We start from the raw sequence: 21,712 nt of genomic DNA on the forward strand, positions 1-21,712 counted from the left end.
TGAAACAGTACCCCAGATTATCATCATTGAAGCCTTTCCTCTTGACAACCAACGGAACATCAGTGCGTCCTTACCCAGTCTCAATACTTCCAGCTTCTCACATATATTGCCCCCATGTCTTTCATCAAACACTACTATGTCCAGAGAATCTTGATAATTCTGCTATTCAGCCAAAACTTCTCGCAGACTCCATCGTCCTGAAGTCTTCCCCGATGAAGTACGCTATATCCCATCCCGCTATACCCATCGCACCATCAATGTCCACATCGATCTAAGATCCCACCCATGTTGTAAGCAAACCGCCTATCACTAAGCCCATCTCACTTTACCAGTCAGTGCTATGTAGATTCTGGTATTGATCGTCGGGATCCACGTTTAGTGTATGTCGCCCCACTTCGCGGTGAGAAATCAGTTCCCGCGGGTCTTTCTGGATGATCACGGGGGAGTGGGACTTGCGCTGGAGGATGACGCTCTTGTGGATTTGCTTGGATGGATGGTTAGTATGTGGTTAGCCGGTGTGTGGAGGGGGGTGGTATCACGGGTGGGATCAGGCCGACGAGGGGGATCTCGTCGAGGCTAAGGGATGGGTTTACTGATTCGGGGTAGAGGTTTCGAATAGATGATTAATACCATGACAGGGACCCTGATCCATCTGGATCGGGGATGGTTATTTCCGAAACCGGGTTCATTTCTAGAATGTGGGCTTGCGGCATTGTGCATATTAAATTTGGTAAGAAGACTATTCCTAGGAAGTTAATGAATGAGACATTCTTATTTTCGATTCCTCATTCCTGCAAGATTCAGACAAGCGACTCCACATGAGGCCCACTGATACCCCTCTGAGTCTGGGCTCTTTAAGTGGATTGCCATTGCCCTGCCATTGAAATTAGAAATCACTTGCAGTAGCTTGCCGATGTATAGTACTTCGTATGTCGTCGATCATTACCAGGATCGGAGAGTTGCTACTCCTCTAACCAATCACCTTCACCCATATTTCCTTTTTTGAAGAAGGTCTTAGAGCTATGGCCAAGTCTTTTTCTGTGCTTCTCACCGAATTGTGATCCAGATTGATTTGTCCCGCGATCCTGGATCTGGATCCTGGATCCTGGGAGGTTGGTGGATCTAGTCGTGGGTCGGGCTTATTCCTAGTTCACGTACTGACTTGGGTTTCTGTAGTAGGGCTCTGTCTAAGTGTATCATTGGAAGATAATTGACAGGTACTGGATCGTGGATATGGGCTATTTCAGTGGCGGAAATTTGTTCCGACAGGGGGTTATGAGTGCGAGGTAGACTACGTGATAGGACTAAGTCATCGTCGAAGCTAGAAGTCTTTTCAGATAAGCATAAGAGTAAGTACACGCAGTAAACCAAGCACGAGGCTGGTAAGACTACGGAGTCAGATATATACAACACTATTATTAACCAACAGGATACGATATCAATCCCAATACCATCAACAACCCCTCGACAGCACCCATTAACCTAATAAACATAACGGAATCGCGTATTCTCCTTATCCGTCAACCCCGCCCACTTCGCCTCATCGACCATGGAATCCTCGACCTTTCCATAGCGCTGATCCCTGCGCTTATTCTCCCGCACATAATACGCAAACAGTACGACGGACATCACCGCCGCGGCAGCCTGAGTCGCCAAAACCGCAATCTTAGCGGGACGATACTCCGGCGCATCACGGGCCTGGAACGTCTGCGGACCGATGATATTTCCCACCGAGAAGGAGCCCGCGACAAGCGCACTGCTAAAGGCGCGCTTAGTGTGGCCGGCGCAGTTGGCCATGGTCCATTGGTAGAGGATGGGGAGGGTAGCGACGATGGCGTTGACGAGGTAAATGCCGATAAGCACACCGGCTTTGTCGCTCTTGGGGAGGAAAGAGAGGAGTGCGCCGCCGATGATGCCTGGGATGGTGCAGAAGGCGTTCCAGGCCCAGCGGTGGGAGGTTTTACGGATGCCGAAGCCGACGAGCAGGGTGAAGAAGATGCTGATGATGCCGGAGGGCATGTTTAGGAGGGCGGAGATGGGGCCTGGGTAGCCGAAGCCGGCGATTAGGGTGGCGGAGTAGGTGGTTACGACGCCGCTGGAGACGGAGATCTGAGACAGTTAGTGGTGCATGGAGAAGGCAAGGTGGGAGGAGGGCTTACGAGAATGGTGATCAGGACGAGCAGCCAGAGTTGAATGTCCAGCACAGCTTCCAGGATCTGCTTGAAGTTGAAGGTCGTGCTCCACACGCCGGTCTGGTTGACACTGACGTGCTGCAGGAGAGCCACCTTTTCTTGCTCGGACAGCCATTTGGCCTTGATGGGAGTGTCCGGGATGAAGAACAGGGTGAGAACACCGATCACGATCGTCAGACATCCGATCACGATGAACATGATCCGCCATCCGGAAACTTCAGCGCCGTGATGAACATGCTGAAAGCCATACGAGACCAGTCCACCGATGATCTGGGCCACACCGAGACCGTTGTACCACCATGTGTATCTTGGGGCCTGCTCAGACTTGGTATAGTATTGACTGCTGATCAGCATCAGCGACGGGCCGATGGTCGCCTCGAAGATGCCCAGGAAGACACGAGCCGTCAGCAGAGTCGCGTAGTTTTTGGCGCCTGCAGATGCAGCAGCGGCCACGCCCCATAGGGCAACGTTGGCTCCCAGCCATTTGGCCGCAGGGACTTTCTGGAGACAGTAGACTGGAAGGTCAGTATGCGAGAGTTGACCAAGTGCTAGGTTGAGGACTTACTGTTGGGAACCTCTGCAATCAGATAAGCCAAAAAGAACCAGGTCGCCACATTGGTGTACTCGTTGCCCTTCAGGTGCAACTCGGTCTTCATCCCCATGACGGCGGCATAGTTCAGCATCACCTTGTCCAGGAACTGCAAAACATAGCAGCAGAACATATAAGGCATCAGGTGCAAATCAATCTTCCGACGTAGAGCCCGGAGATCAACCTGGGAGGCGTCCGGGCCCGCCTCATGGCCCTGGAGGTATTGCACGGCATCATCAGTGCGATCCGCAGGCAGTGCCTGAGAGAAGGCTTCGGGGGTTTTCTCCTCCATGTCAGAAACGTGAATCTGGGTACAGACAAGGAAGGGGAAGAGGAGAAAAAGAAAAAGAGCCGATTCAATGCAGGGGAGAGAACAAGACTCGGCCAAGGGACAGGAAGGGGGGTTGCATGCAGGATCCTGCAGGAAAAGCAACCATGGGCGGTCCAACGGGTTGGCCGACGAGTGCCATTGGGTGCCGGTCCATTATATTAGTCAAAATACCGCAGTCACTAACAGCGTAGCCACCTCATCGTGCAGAAACGTGCGGCGTGCAGCAGAGATAGGCTGCTCTAAGGCGACGCTAGTCAGGGCCTGGTCGTTAGGGCCAACCCGATTTCTGCTCCGAAGCCTGATCGTTTGATTGCGAACCCACTCTGGTTTGTCAGATACAGTGCTCCGTTCTTGGCCCCAACACTTCACGACCGAAGGAGTCTGGTTCAAACCCTATTCGTGTCTTCAGGATCACGTTTACGCCCCTGGTTGTAGGGCTTCCTTCGCCATGCGTCTCCGTGCAAAGCCGAGAGCCCCAATTCCCCAGCCAGGGCCAGGGGGTTTCATTGCCACATGATATCCCACGCCTTCATCCCCATGTCTTCTATCCCAGTCTTTGCATCTCTCCGGTATTACGATCATGGGCTGGGTGCACCATGCCACGCCTGAAGTGGAGGCCGTGTCGGAATGGCGCCTCATTCTCGGCGTGTGTTTGAGTTTGACGCTGCTGATGGTGATTACGGTCTGTTTGCGCTTGGCGATTCGCTTTCAAGCCCGTCGCTTGGAAGCGTCCGACTATGTGATGCTGGTGACGATGGTGTTCAGCATCATTTACAGCTCCCTCTGTATCGCGCAAACCAGATACGGTCTTGGGCTGCCCTTGAAGCTCCGCCCAGTGCCGGACCTACCTAATTACACCAAGGTATGCCTGCCGAACCCCACGATGCTGAAGAAAACTGACAGGGATTAGCTCAACTATGTCGGTCGCCCGTTTTACCAGGTCGGAATCGCCGGGTTCAAAGGCTCCTTGTGCCTCAATTACCTGCGATTGATCTCGGGCACATCCAAGAATTACTACCGCATCCTCATCTGGGTGGTGATTGTCATCAGCACGCTGGGCCACTTGGCCGGAGCCTTAGTTCTCATCTTCGACTGCCATCCGGTTCAGCGCGCCTGGAATATCACCATTCCTGGGTCGTGTCTCCCGGCCGGACCGACCTTTTACGGGCTGGCCATCTTCAGCATTATCTGTGATATCGTGATCATCTGCCTGCCTATCCCGTTGTTGCTGCAACTGAACATCAAACCCGCCCAAAAAGCGGGGGTGGTCTGTTTGTTTCTGCTGGGCTTGTTCACCACCATCTGCTCGATCCTGCGCCTGACGCAGATCCATCGCGTGGCCTATGGAGATGGGAATTCTTCGATGCTGGTGTTATGGGGCACCATCGAATTTAATGTCGGGGTGAGTACCAATCATGAGCCCACGGACGGTACCATGCTGACATGCCCAGAACATTGTGACCTGCGTGCCCTTCTTGGCTCCTCTGCTCAAAGGCGCCGTGCGTGACTTCCGATCGTATAGTGGGCGGAAAGGAGGCTACGATGGCCGCACGTATGCGCTGCAGTCCTGGTCGCGGGATCCTCGTTCGCAGCTCAAATCCACCACGTCGGCGGCGCCGCAACCCAGACGGACGCCCAGTGAAGAGCTTATCCTCGACAGTGGGGACTCGGGAGAGGGGGGCATTCATATGACGGTTGAACTGCGGGTTTCGACGGAGAAACGACCGACCGAGGGCGACGCGTGAGAGCATGCCATTGCTCTAGACCCCTGCCAAATGGCGCCATTCCTTTCGAAACACTCTTTTGTCTCTCCTTTGTGTCCTCCGTATATTAATTATTAGCCAAGATTAATTGCTCACCGGTCGTATTTTCCTTCCTAATGGGTCATCATTTCCGGCGGTGCTTGGGTAGCGCCGGGCAGATAATCAGCGCTGACGCCCCCCTCCGGATGAGCGAGACCAGGGTCATCGCCAATGAGCCAACGGCCCCCAACGGGATCTTCCCGGCCATCAAGCTCAGCTCCATCCAGAAGGAATCCTGTGCGTTCCGTGAAACTCTAATGGGTTCCACCCGGGAAGACATCCCCGGACATCGACCGAGGTGGTGTGTCCCACGCGCCCATAACTGGTCTGATCGTGATGGATGGACAAACGTGTTGCATAATCGAAATCGCATCTGGACGCACGTCAGGCCACTGGCCCGTGGCGAATGGCAAATGGCATTCGTGTGTGATATTGCAATATGAGGGGCATCCACCGCGGGCGGATCGAGATAGGGCTAGAACTCCGAGCCAAGGCTGAAGGATGGCGCCGTCCCCGGACTAAACCTCTTAGTGCCCTCAAGACTCTCTTAGGGTCGGCCTTGTCTCACCGTGCCGTGGGGCCAGGCTTAAGGTGATTATGCACTTATGCTTCAGTTTAAGCTTGGTTGCTTAGCACAGTGGCTGACTCTCACACCCCTGTCCGGTGGACACGGTTCATGCAGCTGAACAATTCAAATCAAGTAGTCCGTAAGATAAGCAAGATTACAGAGTACTCCTTCGGGACTGAATTATTGTCGCCTGGTTCCAGCAGATACGCATGTCTTGACAAATTCACTCCCAAAGGATCAACCTAGGCTCCCCTGAGTAACCTAAATGGACGTAGCACAAATTATTCAGAGACACTTCCAATCTAAGCCCACCACCTAGTGAATCACATCCATGACACATGCGCCTCTGGCATGATTCCACCAATCCGAATCCTGCGCACCTGCCACGGAAGTCACCGTCCGAGGCCCTCCGGCCACCAATCGGCTCGATCATCCAGGCGCTGCGTCAGTCAAAAGTCAGGCCTGAACAGTGTCCCTCGTGGAACATCCGTGCCTCCTCCTTGCCCATCATGGCTGATCTTCCCGTGCTCATCGTCGGTGCGGGCATCAGTGGCCTCCTGCTGGCCCAACACCTCCACAAACTCGGGGTTCCCTACCAGATCTTCGAACGCGATGCCGCCATCGATGCCCGCAGTGGTGGTTGGGGGCTGACGCTGCATTGGGCCCTGCCCGCGCTGAGGGATCTCCTCCCTGACCACCTCGTGCAACAACTCCCCGAGACATATGTTAACAAGGCTGCCGCTGCCCGCGGTGACACCGGTCGCTTTTCCTTCTTTAACCTGAAAACCGGATCCGCGCTGTCCAGCGTTCCGGCAGCGGAGCGAATCCGCGTGTCCCGAGTGCGTCTGCGACAGCTGCTGGCAACGGACCTCGATGTCAAAGTCAGTATTCCCCCCTGCTACCCGGGAATCTGCGATGACCCCCTCTGACCACAACCTCTAGTGGAACAAAGCCCTCCAAAACATCGAATCCTCCGGCGACACCGTCACCGCGTACTTCGAAGACGGCACCTCCTACACAGGCTGCCTGTTGATCGGCTGCGATGGATCGCGATCCCCCACCCGCGAGATCTTATACCCAGACGGCCATGAGATGAACCCACTTCCCATCCAGATCCTGGGCGGGGCGACCCTGTATACGGCAGAGGAGATGGCAGGCGCTGCGGACATCGATCCGTTCATCTTCCAGGGTTCGCATCCGGACACCAACGTCTTCCTGTTCTTCAGCAGTATGTCCGACCCTCCTCCTCCTCCTCCTCCTTCTCCTTCTCCTCCTCCTCCTCCCTCATACGCCATAGCTAACTCAATATCGTGATAGTCCTCGATACCCCGAACAACTTCGAAGACAGCAGCAAGGACAAATACCTCTGCCAGGTCATCATCTCCTGGGCGGACTCCAAGAACATCCCCGTCCCCAGCGACAACGCCGAGCGCATCGCCCTGATGAAATCCTTGACTGAGAACTGGGCCGAGCCGTTCAGAACTCTGGTCCATCGCTTGCCCGAGGACACCGAGGCGCGGTCCATCCGCATCGCGGATTTCATGTTCCGACCGCAGCAGCATACCGCACATCCCCGGGTCGTGCTCATGGGTGACTCGGCGCATACCATGACCATGTGTAAGCTCCCCCATCATACTTTTGTACCCTCCATGCTAATGTGGTATAGACCGCGGCGAAGGAGCCAACAACGCCATCGTAGACGTACACGATCTTACCAAGCGCGTGGATATGCGCTCTCTAGGGTACGAATCCATTGCTCCCACATACACCCCATGAAACAATACTAACAAACGAGCAGATCAATAACCCCAGAAGCCCTACGAGAGTCTCTGGATGCGTACGAAAACGATGTCTACACGCGCGCCGAGCCGAGTGTGATTAACTCGCGCCAGGCCTGTCTGGACGCTCATAACTTTGAAGCTATCCTGAACGACAGTCCACTGGTCTCGGCTCGTGTGTTCAAGGGACGGGAGAATTAGGGGAATGTCATGAGCCATGAATAGCTGCATGTTATTGTCGCGTGTTTTTAGACTGCGCTTGATTCTCTGATTTATTCCAAAGAAGCATGATGATGAACCATGTATACCGAGGATCTAGAACGAAATTTGCCTTGATCATGCCAGTCTTCATGTCCCTTGAACATGACATACACGCTGAAAATTGACCAGCTCGACCGAGACAACCTTCCCAGCCGTTCTGGCAAGACATCCATATGATCCTTTTCACTTCATCCACACACCCTCCCCACTCTAACGTCAACGACCTTAATCTTATCGACACCCACGCCCTCCGCGAGATATCCAATATCTTGATACACAGACAATCCTTACCAAATTTCTCCATTCTAGCCTAATACCATCGAGCCCGAAATTGGTCTCTACTCAGTGACATCAATCAGATGTAAATCACCTACCGGGAGCCCGAACCGATCTTGCGTGCCCTCGTTCAATGATCAGGTTCATATTCCCTTCCCGTCTCCGCTAGTCGCGAGAGGGATGATAGTATTATCAGGTCCATGCCATCGACGACATTTACGTTGTGCTCAAGATATCTGTCTCCAATTATCTACTGCCAGGATGAGTAGAGTATCTGTTGAGACATGCCATATTTTTACCTTCTACGCCCGGGGCTAAGAAGGGATATATTCCTTTTGTCCTACGTAGTTCTTGACAGTATCTATATTGGGGGGGTGTGATTCTTGGAATATGGAACGGTATTCATTCATGTCTTCATGGGATTGACTGGCAGTCGGTCGCCTTGACGATGAATACGGTAGAGTGTCTACGGTGTCGGATTACTCAATCATCATCAGTAGGATCATCACCATTCACCTAGGATGAATACCTTCCACGGACGAGGTAGGGTGGGAGCTGTGAAGTGATGTGGACTCAGATCCGCGCATCTCTCGGATACAAATACTGGAGTCAAGATCCATGACGCAGGGACAGACAATGTCTTCACATCATGCAGAATGTTACCTACATCATGAACATGCAATCCATAGTTACCTTAATGGTTATTTCTGGGCCCAGTTACTTTCCCATTTACTTCTCAAAATACAGCGCTTGGTATGAAAGAGACGCATCTGGAACGATAATCACCCCTTCCTCCTGCGCGACTTATTTAACCTGCCTCCCAATGCCAGTTCTGTCCCTAACCAAAGCCTACGGTTTTTTTCTGCATGCCCACCTACAATTTTCCCCCAGCTGAAGGGAAAAAATGGAAGGCAAAAAAAGAAGAAACATATAGGAGATATAAAAAATGACAAGAGTGGGATTCGAACCCACGCCCCTTTCGAGACTAGGAATATTCCGAAGAACATGTTAGATCAGGTAACCTGACCCTAGCGCCTTAGACCGCTCGGCCATCTTGCCTTGATATATATTTAATTTATCAATTACCAGAATATCTTCTAATTCTTCTAATCTATGTCTTGTAAGTTGTTCCTGGCTTGTGTTGGATTTGCTTTATATCTTAGTCTGACTGATGTTAGTTTTAGATCGTAACCTTTTTCTCTGGATATGTCGTGGTTATTCGAATTGGACAGACATAGCTCTTATCGGCAATTCCTATACATATATGTCTGCGGGTGGAAAGAGGGGTGTTAGATTGGAAGGGGTGGCGTGGTGAAAGCGTCGAGAGGCTGTTAATGGATGAAAAGCAGGATGCCCTTCGGAGTGGAAGCGGCGGAAAGTTTATGAGGTGTTTACTTGGCTGTACTATGGAATAGTATCTTGCTAAGCATTGGGCTGCAGGAGAGTGGGGAGGATCGGGGAGAGGGTCGATAACTTTGGCCATGTGGGGAGATGACTCATTAAGGATAGTTCCTAACTATGGGTTTCGATTAAGGTTTGGTGGACTGAGTTTATTTCATGCATTGTTCATTAATGTAGTTAGGGAAATATATACAGTGAATAAAGAGTGGATGGGACTGTCCCATCATACTGAGTAGCCGGGCGCGGCTATTGGATCTCCTGTGTCAGCATAGCGCTTCTCACGCTCTTCTGGCCTGTAGCAGGGGCTAGAACATGCTGCAGGGGCTATGAATGGAGCACAGCCCATCTGATATTGCTAGTGGACGTTCCGGGCAGCACTAAAGGGAGTGCTAAGCCCACTGCTAAGGGGCATTGCAGTCAGCTCGTACCCGGTTGCTCTGCCGGCTTAGCGGTTCGAGCAGTGTCCATGCCGCTGAATAAGACCCGTCGCAGTCACAAGCTTGTCTTGCTGCCACTGATGCTTCCATCTGTGTGGATAGTCGGCGGATGCGAAGAATGACGGTTTGTCAACTGTCCAGGGTGTAATGAGATTATGTGGCCAATCACTATCGTTGGCCAGTGAAATCGGTCGCACAAGCTGCCAGACGCCAATCTGTTTCAACCAGCTGACTGGCACGCCCCACGCACTAATGGTACATGCTATTTCGGTCCCGGGGGGCACTCAGGTTGCTTGAGGCCGAGTCATAGGCTGCCTCATGCGTGACCTCGATCGTCGTGTGTTGCAACACCACCCCCATCGGGGTCAACTCCAGCCCATCTTTGCCGATCATCTCCTCAGTCGAGTCGCTCCGACCGCGCGCAATCGTGGTGTTGGTCGGTCCGTTGCCATCGACACTGGCGCCATACTGGTGCGCCACCGAGGATTTATTGCGTCGGCTGGAGAGCTTGTTGCTGCTGCCGTTGATCCGGGCTTCCGGCTCCAGCACCACGCTTCGTCGGCTGAGGGTGTACATGAGGGAATCGCAGAAGCCGCACAACGTCATCAAACTGCCCGACACGCAGAAATACAACACGCTCGGGGAGTGTCCGCTGGCGGACGCCATGCGCCCGGCGGCCAGTGGCAAGGTCAGGGAGATATATACCAAGGGGTACAATCCCATATGGAAAATGACGCGCTTCAGACGGCGCAGACTGTCCGAGTTGTGCTCGCCCAGGATGGACGATTCGGCGATCCTCTTCCGCAGCTGCACGAGCATGATGGCATAGAGGACGACGGTAAAGAACTCCGAGGCGAAGATCCAGAAATAGTGGGTCCACAGTCGCATGGACTCGTACTTGGGCGTCATCCAGCACTATGAGGAACAAGGTTTAGCGATTAGCGGGGGGAGGCACCGGCGCGAAAGACTTACCCAGGCCACGGCGGGATACCAGACGTACCGTCCGTGCGCGGCGATGGGGATAATGGTGGTGATCACCCCAAACGTCCACAGCCCGATGACGATGGCGACGAAGACGCGGTGTTCAATCTGATGGCCCAAGCTCACGTGGATGAAGGTGTGCGCCGCGATCGCCAACACAAACAAGCCACTCATGGGGTCGCCAATCTGTAGCCAGATGCCCTGCAGGAAGCACGCCGGATCGGACGCGGTCACCGAGTTGGTGGCGATCCATCGCAGACTGATGATAAAGCCGAGACTCTGGATGAAGTCGGCCAGAACGAGGTTGAACATGAGCACGACATATTGGTTGTAGCCGATGTAGCGCTTGTAGTATTTTTTCCAGAAAATGAAGCGGTAGGTAAAAAAGGCCAGCAGAGAAAAGGTACAGATGAGCGAGAGGGTGGCCAGGGCACTGATCACGATCAAGCCCTTGGTCTGCAGGTCGGGCAGTGGGCTCATCACAGCCTGGCCCTCGCTATCCGCGGACGACCGCCGCTGCAGGGCCGGGCTGGCCGGATGCAGGTCGGCCTCGAAGAGCAACGACTGGATCGCCAGGGACAGCATGCTGGGGAGGATGGCCGAGGGTATGTTTCAGACATCCTTTTTCCCGACGGCAATTGACCTATATAAGCAATCACCACCGCCGTCCACCCCGACCCCTGGGGTTGGTGGCACGGGGAGGGGGGGCACGGGGGGCCTGCAAGCCCTCCTCTCGTCTAGGTCGAATTAGGCCCGTCGTGTCATCTGTCGATCGAGGGGGATGCGCGCGACGGCTCGATTCACTGCAATTACCGGGACGGGTTCGGCCAGGTGCCGAAAAGAGTTATCATCATCCGCGACGAGTCGGGGCGCATCTCCACTCGTGGAGTTGGAGGCAAATCCCAGGCAAATCCCAGGCACCCTAGTCGACACCAAGCTTTATAAGTGCAATAGTCCCCTGAGGCCGGCGCGGTTCCAACTTCCAAGGCAACCAACGGAGGATTTAGTCGCTAGCAAGTGAACCCTAGAAACGCCACTGAAGCTTGTGTTGGCCTTCATTCGTGCGGGCATTCCGTGGTGGTATTCCTGGCGGCGGTCAGATCATCGTGCGGGATACAACATTGTCATAGTGGAAGCTACGAGCTCTTGATCGGAGCATCTGGGTTCGCTAGGATCGGGACACAGCACAGGTGCTTCTGCACACTCCAGTGTCCTCGAATTCGTGGGTTCTTGTTACCTACTATCTCCCCAGTGTGGGAGCATCAAGTGGAAGCCCTGATGGAGGAATCCCCGCTCTCAGACGACCCACTCGAGCTGCCAGCGCCAGTGGGAAGCCGGCTGGCGAGTCAGGAGGTGGTTCCGGGTTTCATAGTCCATGGCGTCGGATTTTCCCGGGCTCCTTTCCCAGCTTTTCTTTCACATTGGAACCTTTGGTGTCTCGTGTTGTGGAGAATGATCGTCGTATTTGGCGTCGAGAAAATTCTGCCTGTGGTGCTGGCTGGTGGTGGTGGTGGCAATCCCCATCGCATGAAAATTCTCCGTCCTAGTGCCAGGGGCACTATTGTAGGCACCAACGATCTTGGCTGCTACATGGCTCCAGTTTCTCACCGTTGATCGACCCCCTTCAAAGATCAGGGTTGGGTGATTGTTATCGACTGCACTATCTGGACGCTGTGGAATGGTCGGCCCACGAGGCGGAGTCCGGCTGGCGAGCCAACCGAAAGGGGGGAATTGGGGTGAGAGCGCGGGAGGATAAAGAAGCTTCCAAAGGTTCGAAGCACGGTTTCCCATTCGAGGAATTAATCTAAGGAGGTGGAGCCGGATCTCCAGGAGGAAGTGACACAGTCAGACACGGCCCTGGATCCATGGTTACGGATTGGTCGGGCCGGGCGACGGAGGACTTCCGTATGCCGTAGGATGGCAGAGCATGATGATCCTTTTTGCGGTTCTCGTATGCCCTCTGCCCCCGGAAATGGTCGCCTTGACAGCGTTCTCAGCCCTATGGATTGGGGGTGGAAAAGAAAACCACGCGGTGACATCCACTTCGTCCCACGAACATGGCCAGGTCGCCCGATAGCCACCTGCGCAGACCAACAAATGAACGGTCGGGTTTGGCTGCAGCCTGGATGGATCCCACTTGGCAAATTGCCCATCCCTGTGTCGAGTCGAGTCCGATGGGGTATCCGAGTCAGTGCCTCTTAGTCCCAGTGCACCCCAGCACGTGGGCGCAACGATTTAAGCTCTCGTCTGGAGTTCCCAATGCACTCGAGGCGAGGCAGGACACGGGCTGGCAAAAGCATAAACAACTAATGCGGTGTAACCTCATTAGATTCAATGGCATTGGGGTTTAATGCGATTGTTTGGATCAAGCCGTGAGACTGGGGAGACTATGGCTGGTGGCTTCGGGGTGCGCTCCTGTTCGGGCATGGCCCACTGATCGGCTCTTTTACCGTGGCCTCGGGATCCCCAGGGGATCCTATCATATGCCTGGGATTGCTTCTTGGACCATGGATGATGTCCAAGACGGCTGCTTAACTCCTAACTCCTTGATCAGGGCAACACGGACCTCACACGACATCAGTTCCTGTCCTGAGCAGATCACACTGGTGACATTGCCAAGAGCCATTCTCAGGGGTATCGCTCCTAGTGATGATGTGGTGGTTGGTCTGCTCGCACAGGTCCGGACACCACGGATGTTTACCCTGGTACCCCGTCGCGCACGAGCCTCGCAGGCTGTTGGGCCATTGTCTGGGATAGATTGGCGACCGTTGCGCTCATTACCAAAGAGGATTGGTCTGGTTGACACTTCTTTGTTTCTTTGTTCCTGGAATAGATGAGCAGAGAGATGACCAGGCACAATGGACGGATGACGCGTCGGCGCCAGTCCAAACAGGAAGGTGCACATCTCTTTCACGTGGGCAATAACAGGCGAGCTCCAAGACATCTTTCCTTGGCGCCGAGATAGCGATCCAGGGGATTGATCGAATCGTCAACTGTGACCTGCGACCGAGTGGCTGTTGGCTCCCCCGGAAAGGAGTTGCGGAGCGACGAAAAGGCCAAATTCCCCCAGCTAGCTTTGGCCTGGTCTTCCCTGTTTCTTCGGTATCCATACAGCCCAACCTCCCGATGTGAGGGGAACGCATTTCACCTCTGGAGACGCAAGATGTTTTGTTTTATACCCAGCACTCGCGGTTCGCGTTTCACTACTTGGCCGTGGATCTCACCACATCCCTCGTCATGTTGCGGCTATTCCAGAGAATATCGGGTTCTCCTCCCGGGCGCAAACCAGGACTTCCTGTTTTATCGTATCGCGCAAAATCGACTAGTGACCTGCAATTGAGCGGCAGTCTGCCAAATCATCGCTGATGCGGTTGGTACACTCTTCCGATACAACTTATAGACGGGGCAGTCCGAGCCGCGACGTGGTGGTACAAATCATCGGACTAGCATCGCTGTGGACCCTTTCTTTATGGACAATCAATCTCGTGGCTCCCGAGTCTAGAAGAATGAGGGAAGAAAATTCCAAAAATTCCTACTTCCCAGGTAAGCGGGCATGGCGAACTGACTTATCCAGATGAACTCTCGGTCGGTGCTTATGGCCAGTGATTTTCCTACGATCGCATCTGTTCTAGGGTGCTCCAGTGCAGTTCCTACGAACATCCAAGCACAGTCCCTATGACTGCTACTGCTGCCTAGCTTACCTTCTTCTCGATGGCCCTTCTGGACGTTGATCGCACAGGCCTGGACAGGGTACTGATTAAGGTGGCAGTTCGGATACCAGCTGGTATATCGGAACTCTTGATCCCTTGTGCAGGTTCCAATATTCTCCAGCAGCCGTTGGTTTGCATACGATCTCATTTTCTTCTACCATATTCGACTGTGTGATCTTGCTCTCGAGGCTTTTCGCCTGTCCACGCGCGGCATCCACCGTGTCTTTGGCAATCGCGGCTTGAAACTCGTCACGATCTTCTGGCTGGTCGCATATGCGCTACAGGATGCTTTTGATACTGCTAGCGGTACTGGGTTGTCTGCTGCTGTCTCGCGTGCACTTCGCAGAGGCGTTACTGGGAGTTGTGCACCTGCGCCCGGAAAGGGCTGACACTGACTAAATTCCCCATGTGGTGCTAATATATTGGGACAGATCTCTTCTCCAGGATACCACATATGCAACGGTGTCAAATGGCCCGGAACATGCTCTACATAATCTGTGGTTCCTCTGCGCCGTGGAATCAGCCCAGGTGATGACCGATGCACTAAGTTTGGCAGACATGTCGAGATCCTCGAACTTCGCAGCAGACTGCTCCGGTGCCCCTTTTCTTTTCTCAGAAAGTGCTGTAATGAAATCAACTGACCTCGTAGTTCGAGGATGCATGCAGTGGGTAGTAGAGTTGGGAATATCGTGGGAGAACCAGGGCGAAATTGTTGACCCATGCCCGGCTCGTGTCCGTTGATGCTACATGGCCACATTAGCGAAATTATTCCCGTAGACAAATGCCGGCAGTCTCGAATTCATAGTTTAATTCTTACATTCACACTGAATGATCAAATCAATTCCCAACCAGCCAACCCACATACATAAACAGACAAAAGCCACCAGTGGACTGATATTATATATCCGAACAGTAAATTCTCCTCAAACCAGCCATCAACGAATCACGGCACCTTACTGCTATCAAATCTTAAATTATCTCTCACGCCCGAGATCTACTCAGTCGGCCAAGCCACATACCTAGACATAGGGTCATCAACCCAGTGCGACAGTTTGGCTCTCGCCCAAGACATCTCACTACCCTATATTGAACATGATGATCAAGTTAAACGTGAGTGTGTAGTTAAAAGTGTCTGGCCACTTCAACAACCGGGCAAGATGGCCGAGCGGTCTAAGGCGCTAGGGTCAGGTTACCTGATCTAACATGTTCTTCGGAATATTCCTAGTCTCGAAAGGGGCGTGGGTTCGAATCCCACTCTTGTCATATATTTTTGTTTTTTGGCGGTCTCAGAGGTGGGGATGGCTGTCATGAGAGGGTTAATTTTTTTCGTTGTCTTAGCTAATACCTCGCGTTTCTTCATTAGCAGTGTAGTCAAGTCTGCAGAGCGTGAATCTCTTCTATATTTTCTTTGAATTCCATAGGTTAAGTCTGTAAATTCCTTCTGGGAATAAAACATCCCCTGCGCCAAGCATAGGATCTAGAACAGTAGAGTCTTAGAGACAATGAAACATGTTACTATTCTCGGAATGTTCCCAGCCAAGTGTTTCCTATATGCTGAAGTGAAACATAGATTCCACTGTTTTGATACCCTACCCTCCCAATGATCCATCACCTGGGCCATCCCAAAGAAGAAAGCGAAAGTCCCGCGCCCTGACATATCATAATGCCTTTTGGTAATGTGAGATGGGTGTCATGTAGCTTGATATAACTTTCCCCTGTAACTCGTCGCAGGATAACTGATTGCAACGGGGAACCATCTGCGAATCGAGCTGTCTCTTCAGGAAATCTACCCAGTCCAGTGTGGAGTCGGAATCCTGGAGGATTAGGTTCTTGATGCAGATATGCACTCATACTACATATTCTCCAGCTGTACTTGTTCGTGATCTCAAGACACCATCTATAGCAGTATTAAGACTATACTGCAACTATGGACCAAGTGGACTTGCGCGATACATTCACTGGTAGTTAGTCTCAGTCAACATCGGAATTTAAAGGGCGAGGTAAAACAGGATAGGAACAGTTTAATAGAGCCATGTGTTCTGCAGACCTATTCCAAACCACAGCCGCAGATGTGGTAACATGGATAATCGTAGAGCTGTATGCATGACCGCCTCACAGTTCTTCCGTGTATCCGCGATGGCTTGAACCGAAAAATAAGCCGTGACACTTTCTGGGTTCTATGCGCATCATGTAAGGCTAGGTAGGCACCGGATGCTTGTTTTCTGGCTTAGTTGGTTTGCGTTTAGTCCGGGACCTACATGCGTATCATTATCATGCCCGACTGATTTTCAATCGGACTGGCACGCGAGTTTCGAGAGATTGCAATACAACTTGAGAGCAAGTTTGCAGTACTTGTCAATAGTAAGCAGTACTGTCCTGAAGGCAGAATGCAAAGGTTGACACCTACATTGGCTTATCATCAGATGGTCAGTCTGCTGCTAGTTTGCTTGATTCCTGCCCCTACGGACGGGAGAAAATCAAGAATTTGAGCTCTGGAGTATTCACGTATTAAGCTTACTTCTAGAGCTGTTTAGTACAGGAGTCTAGACGAAGCTACGGGCGTCTGGTAGCTGCGACGTGGCGATACAGTCCTGGTGGCAGCAAGGGACAGACTGCACGAGCGACGAGTTAGTTTCTCTTTCCTACCAAGTAGACAGCTGCGCATAAATCGTAGAACCATACAGCTCGGGCTTGACAGGTTGCAAATACACTCCTTCCTCAATCCAGGGTCTTCCCATAGAGCATAATTACCACCAGCTTCGTTCATACTGTCACGTGGCAGTTATCTCATTCAGTCATTCTTTTTTTCCCACCAGATCTTGGTATCAGTTAATTTCCACGGCACCACGGAGGGTAGTAAGTTCCGTACATCAGTCAAGTCCCGTCGATGTCCAGGTGGTCACATCTAGTCCCCCAACAGGCCACTCAGCGCAAGAAGATTGAACACGCCCACAAGAGCTCAATTTGCCGACAATGACTAGCCCACGAGCCGGCGCAATAAGCCACCGCGAAAAGATATCCAACTCGATGTCGAACTGATAATTGAGAACCCGTCTCAACCACGCCAAAAGAACGACTGAAAGCGGCGCAGGCCCTTAATGTAGGCCCCTCTTTCTATTACCACACTAGCGGAGAGACTGAGACATGGCCTCAACTTACCCCCGCTGCAGCTGGAGCTTGAGTTTGAAGCGGAGCACAAACCCTCGCTTTCGCTCTCGTTGTCGCCCTGGACCGACTCGGAAGCCGAGCCGGCACCGGAACCCACGCCGAGACCCAGTCGCCGGCGGCACGCTTACCCGGCGAAAAGTGGGAGATTTGTTTTAATGAGATTATCAGGAAGTTGGGGTTGTAGCAAATAGCAGGTGATATGAATGGGTTAAGATTGCCAAGGGAGCTGGGGAACAGTGATACGAGTTTGGGGGCATTATGTTTCGGATGCGGAGTGGAACAGGAGTACGACGGAATGTGCGAGTGAAGCTGACAGGGGCTTCCACCTTGGCTTGTAGTTGCTGCTGTGATCTCTGCTGACTGGTGCATGCATGCAGGGCAATTTCTGTTATCTTTCATTAGCCTAATGAGGTCTGTCATATCAACATATTGATGGTCCGGAGCAATTAAATCTGCCAAGTCTTACCCCTTTTGAGGCGCAGGGACTTCCGGTCGATAACGGCGATGCACTAGGGCTAGTCCCAGCCTATACGAACTCGAAGTGGATGACTGGTTCGAAAAGGGTCCAACAGGGTCTTGCCAAGGGCCTCCGGTGCTATTCCAGCAGCACCGTCCCTAGGATCAAAATTGATCCCAGGCTTGTTAAACTACTAGGGTGAGGATCCGACGAACTCCCCAGGCCATGGGCTAAGCCAGGCTGGGGACCGTCAGCGCCAAAGCCGCGCCGCTGAATAACTAGCTCGGGGCGACAGCTGGTGACGGGTCGTTCATTGGCTGCTCCGTCGGTTAGCGCTGGCGTCGCATCCTCTGGCATCCACTTGGGTCGGCAGCTCCGCCTGGAACCGAGCATACGCGTCCCAATCCCCGGTCGACGGTCAGCAGTCCGCAGCACACTTTGCGCCCTTTTGTGAGCGCTATTGAGAACTAACTGAATAGCAGAAAAATCCAGGTATCACCCTCAATAACGGCGTCATAGGTGAGTCACTGCTCGCCAAGGGTTCATTTCCGGTGATGCCGTCGGACCAACGGTGTTCGCCCACTCGGTGGTGCTCGGGTGGCGCGATGGAGCCCTCGGTCGGATTGATGGTGGATGGATGATGGATGATGGATCCTGGATGATGGTTGCCTGCCCTCGACCCACTCGTCTGGTTTCCCCCTTTCAGATTCGTCGTCGTGGCCAGGCAGAGCCTCTTCACAGCCCAGGGTCTACGACGACGTAGGAGCTAGGAACAGGTTAAGCCATACTCCGTAGCAAGGCTGAGAATCTCCGAACTCGTGCCCCTCCTGCGCCCCCCCCCCGGGGGGCCACTATTTATATTTGATCCGTCAGCCTGCCCCCATCATTTCCCCCCCAGCTGCGCGGGAAACATCATATCCACCACCATGAAGTCCACCACCCTCTTATCGTTGGCTTGGGCCACCCAGTCGGCCTATGCGGCCTCTCTCCACCAGCGCGATGAACCCGCGACTCTCGCCCTCAACTTTGAACGTCGTCAGATCGCCGACCGTCCGCGACGGAAGCGATCGATGGCCTCGGCCGAGCTGGTCAACTTGGTATGCGGCACCCAAGTTTGACATCCGGACGATCGCTAATGACCAACTCTAGGCGGCCAATCTTGGCTACACCATGAATCTGACCCTCGGTACCCCCGGACAAAAAGTCAGCGTCACTCTGGACACCGGTAGCAGCGACCTCTGGGTTAACGCCGGCAACTCGAGCGCCTGCCCCTGTACCGACTATGGCACCTACAACTCGAGCGACTCCTCCACCTATGTCTACGTGAACGACGATTTTGAAATCCAATACGTCGACAACAGCGAAGCCTCGGGCGACTACGTCAATGATACCCTCCAGTTCGCCAACGTGACCTTGACGGATTTCACCTTTGCCGTCGCCTACGACAGCGACAGCAACGGTAAGTCTTCTGCATCCCCGTCTTTAACTCCCATCTAATTATCGTGTAGAGGGCGTCTTTGGTATCGGATACGCTGCCGACGAAGCCAGCGAGGCCACCGGCTACGGCTCCTACACCAACTTCCCCGAAGCCCTCGTGGACCAAGGCATCATCAACTGGCCGGCCTACAGTCTATGGCTGGACGATCTGGACTCGGGTGAAGGAACCATCCTCTTCGGCGGTGTCAACACAGCCAAATACTACGGCAGCCTGAAAACTCTCCCCATCATCCCCGAGAGCGACGGGTACGGCGATGAGGTGTACGCCGAGTTCGCCGTCAACCTGACCGCCGTGCACCTGGAACAGAGCGGCAAGGCCGTCTCCGTCAACAACACGGTCCAGCAATTCCCCATCGCGGCCGTCCTCGACAGCGGCACCGCCCTGGCCTACATCCCCTCCGCTGCTGCCGAGAGCATCTTCACCGCCGTGGGCGCCGAATACTCCAGCGACTATGGCTACGCCCTGGTCGACTGCAGCGTCAAGAACGAAGATTTCACCTTCTACTTCGAATTCGCCTCTGAATTCAACATCACCGTCGATATCAGCGAGATGGTCATCGAAGACGAAGGCGTCTCCAACATCTGCACCTTTGGCCTGTCCATCATCGACGATGAGGCCCTCCTCGGCGACACCTTCCTCCGCAGCGCCTACGTGGTCTACGATCTCGGCAACAACGAGATCTCCATCGCCCAGGCCAACTTCGACCCAGGCACCGACCACGTCCTGGAGATCGGCACGGGATCCAACGCCGTGCCCAACGCCACGGGCGTTGCGCAGTCGTCGAGCGGGTCGAAGACCGGCTCCTCCTCTGCCTCGGGCACGAGCTCCACCGACGACAAGAAGAGTCTGGCCACGATGTCGCGCAGCGACATCACCTCATTGGTCGGGGGTCTCCTCATGGCTAGCCTCTTCCTCACCCTGTAAATAGATTGATGTGATTGCGTTGCTTCTTGAAGATATTTCGCCTTGATATCCCTGTTTTTTTTTGAATAGACGGATGGTTTGATGCATGGCATGGAGGCATGATGGCATATTCTTGATGATAACTAATTCTACGACCAATACCTTGACCGATCCCTTTGACCTCCACGTAATCTTCAGCATGCAGTTGCAGTTGCATTATGCAGTAGGGTAGGCAGCACCATAAAAAGAATCTGATAATCCACTCCACCCGGATTTCTCATTCCCGGCGTCTGCACCAGCCACCAATGGATTACACCGCTCTTCGCCAGAATCAAAGCATGGACCTCCAACCTTGTTACTCTGTACTCAGTCGTCAGTCGTCACCCTCCCGCCTGGTCATTGTTGGAAACGTCAGCAGTGCAGATGATGACGTGCGCTCTGCATTTACTACCATTTGCTGAACCATCACTATCCAATAAAATACAGTTAATCAGAAAGTTTCTTTATACTTATCTACACAGTATACCTATTTTATCTAGATAAAGAATGAAAGAAACATGCGTCCAGACTACAGGTCAATATTCCAAAGAACTCGGACACATTATTATAATAAAACAAACAGAAAAAGAAAAGAATCCAATACGCGATATGAAAGAACCCAGCATAACAAACCAACCCAGTAGTTCCATTACTGGAATGTTTTGCTAGAAGAGAAGAAAAGATGATATATATATGTTAGTACTAAGTTAGCTTTAGAGAGCTCAGCCTGAAGGAAGCATGGGGCTATGTAAGGCTTATTCTGCCAGTTTGTGCGTAAATACATACTAGCCCTACTTCAGCTCTTCCCTCCAACCCGCAGGCCTATCCTCGATTCGATGGTGGTAAGACCTTATTCGACCTCACAGCTTCTTATATATGGTGTCGTCTTACCCCGCCCCCATATGATTGAAATGCAATATCTCCCAACTGAAACACGCGGGCGATATGCTACTTGGGGCAGATACCGAGCTGGAATCTGTTCGTGCCTTGCGGACCATGAGTGTAGACCAGGCAAAGAATGTGACCGCTGATTGGAAGTAGGATTCTATCGACACCTTCTCTCATCTAGATTTTCATCCCCTTAAACTGAATCAAGGTTAGTCCACTAAGTTCACAGCACACATAGGGAAAGCTGAAGAAGCAAAATACATACCCTAATCTCCTGCGCGGTCGCCAGTAGAGTATATACACCGTGATCAGATCCAGACATAGCACGGGAACCATTCCCAGGCATCGGGTTACTGCCGTGTCGGTCCATCCGTCACGGTAACAGGCGAACCACGAGACAATCAGGATCGTGGCAAGGTGCATGGTGATGAAT

The 21,712-nt window shown here is 52.9% G+C and overlaps 7 protein-coding genes and 2 non-coding genes across 9 annotated transcripts; 5 read left to right on the plus strand and 4 right to left on the minus strand.

Annotated features, from left to right (window-relative positions):
* Positions 1 to 1,395: 1,395 nt before the first annotated feature.
* BO80DRAFT_407148 (putative MFS transporter) lies at positions 1,396 to 3,221 on the minus strand. Its single transcript, XM_025717794.1, has 3 exons — positions 2,758 to 3,221; positions 2,160 to 2,707; positions 1,396 to 2,109 (listed from the first exon to the last, which is right to left on the minus strand). The coding sequence occupies exons 1-3, from the start codon at positions 3,071 to 3,073 to the stop codon at positions 1,483 to 1,485; spliced, it is 1,491 nt and encodes a 496-aa protein (XP_025575129.1). The 5' UTR covers positions 3,074 to 3,221; the 3' UTR covers positions 1,396 to 1,482.
* Positions 3,222 to 3,692: 471 nt separating this feature from the next.
* BO80DRAFT_464905 (uncharacterized protein) lies at positions 3,693 to 4,857 on the plus strand (the record flags this gene model as incomplete). The annotated part of the gene is made up of 3 exons (XM_025722688.1): positions 3,693 to 3,974; positions 4,023 to 4,514; positions 4,564 to 4,857. The coding sequence occupies 3 exons, from the start codon at positions 3,693 to 3,695 to the stop codon at positions 4,855 to 4,857; spliced, it is 1,068 nt and encodes a 355-aa protein (XP_025575130.1).
* A 1,134-nt stretch (positions 4,858 to 5,991) lies between these two features.
* Positions 5,992 to 7,461, plus strand: BO80DRAFT_434894 (FAD-dependent oxidoreductase; the record flags this gene model as incomplete). The annotated part of the gene is made up of 5 exons (XM_025720888.1): positions 5,992 to 6,363; positions 6,425 to 6,710; positions 6,800 to 7,099; positions 7,149 to 7,224; positions 7,281 to 7,461. 5 exons carry the CDS (start codon positions 5,992 to 5,994, stop codon positions 7,459 to 7,461), a joined length of 1,215 nt encoding a protein of 404 aa, XP_025575131.1.
* Positions 7,462 to 8,744: 1,283 nt separating this feature from the next.
* BO80DRAFT_t167 lies at positions 8,745 to 8,856 on the minus strand. Its single transcript has one exon. It is a non-coding gene; the product is annotated as a tRNA-Leu (tRNA).
* An 803-nt stretch (positions 8,857 to 9,659) lies between these two features.
* BO80DRAFT_88054 (uncharacterized protein) lies at positions 9,660 to 11,299 on the minus strand. Its single transcript, XM_025724881.1, has 2 exons — positions 10,608 to 11,299; positions 9,660 to 10,550 (listed from the first exon to the last, which is right to left on the minus strand). The coding sequence occupies exons 1-2, from the start codon at positions 11,199 to 11,201 to the stop codon at positions 9,885 to 9,887; spliced, it is 1,260 nt and encodes a 419-aa protein (XP_025575132.1). The 5' UTR covers positions 11,202 to 11,299; the 3' UTR covers positions 9,660 to 9,884.
* Positions 11,300 to 12,053: 754 nt separating this feature from the next.
* BO80DRAFT_425216 (uncharacterized protein) lies at positions 12,054 to 12,496 on the plus strand. The gene has a single exon (XM_025719465.1). The coding sequence runs from the start codon at positions 12,069 to 12,071 to the stop codon at positions 12,228 to 12,230; it is 162 nt and encodes a 53-aa protein (XP_025575133.1). The 5' UTR covers positions 12,054 to 12,068; the 3' UTR covers positions 12,231 to 12,496.
* Positions 12,497 to 14,114: 1,618 nt separating this feature from the next.
* On the minus strand, positions 14,115 to 15,398 carry BO80DRAFT_434896 (uncharacterized protein; the record flags this gene model as incomplete). The annotated part of the gene is made up of 6 exons (XM_025720889.1): positions 14,115 to 14,266; positions 14,318 to 14,369; positions 14,467 to 14,589; positions 14,969 to 15,069; positions 15,192 to 15,217; positions 15,346 to 15,398. 6 exons carry the CDS (start codon positions 15,396 to 15,398, stop codon positions 14,115 to 14,117), a joined length of 507 nt encoding a protein of 168 aa, XP_025575134.1.
* Positions 15,399 to 15,477: 79 nt separating this feature from the next.
* Positions 15,478 to 15,589, plus strand: BO80DRAFT_t156. Its single transcript has one exon. It is a non-coding gene; the product is annotated as a tRNA-Leu (tRNA).
* A 3,022-nt stretch (positions 15,590 to 18,611) lies between these two features.
* On the plus strand, positions 18,612 to 20,538 carry BO80DRAFT_88104 (pepsin-like aspartic protease). The gene is made up of 3 exons (XM_025724882.1): positions 18,612 to 19,048; positions 19,101 to 19,404; positions 19,460 to 20,538. The coding sequence occupies exons 1-3, from the start codon at positions 18,878 to 18,880 to the stop codon at positions 20,371 to 20,373; spliced, it is 1,389 nt and encodes a 462-aa protein (XP_025575135.1). The 5' UTR covers positions 18,612 to 18,877; the 3' UTR covers positions 20,374 to 20,538.
* Positions 20,539 to 21,712: the final 1,174 nt, after the last annotated feature.

This window comes from Aspergillus ibericus (assembly GCF_003184845.1).
Source record: "Aspergillus ibericus CBS 121593 unplaced genomic scaffold BO80scaffold_20, whole genome shotgun sequence".
Taxonomy (NCBI): domain Eukaryota; kingdom Fungi; phylum Ascomycota; class Eurotiomycetes; order Eurotiales; family Aspergillaceae; genus Aspergillus; species Aspergillus ibericus.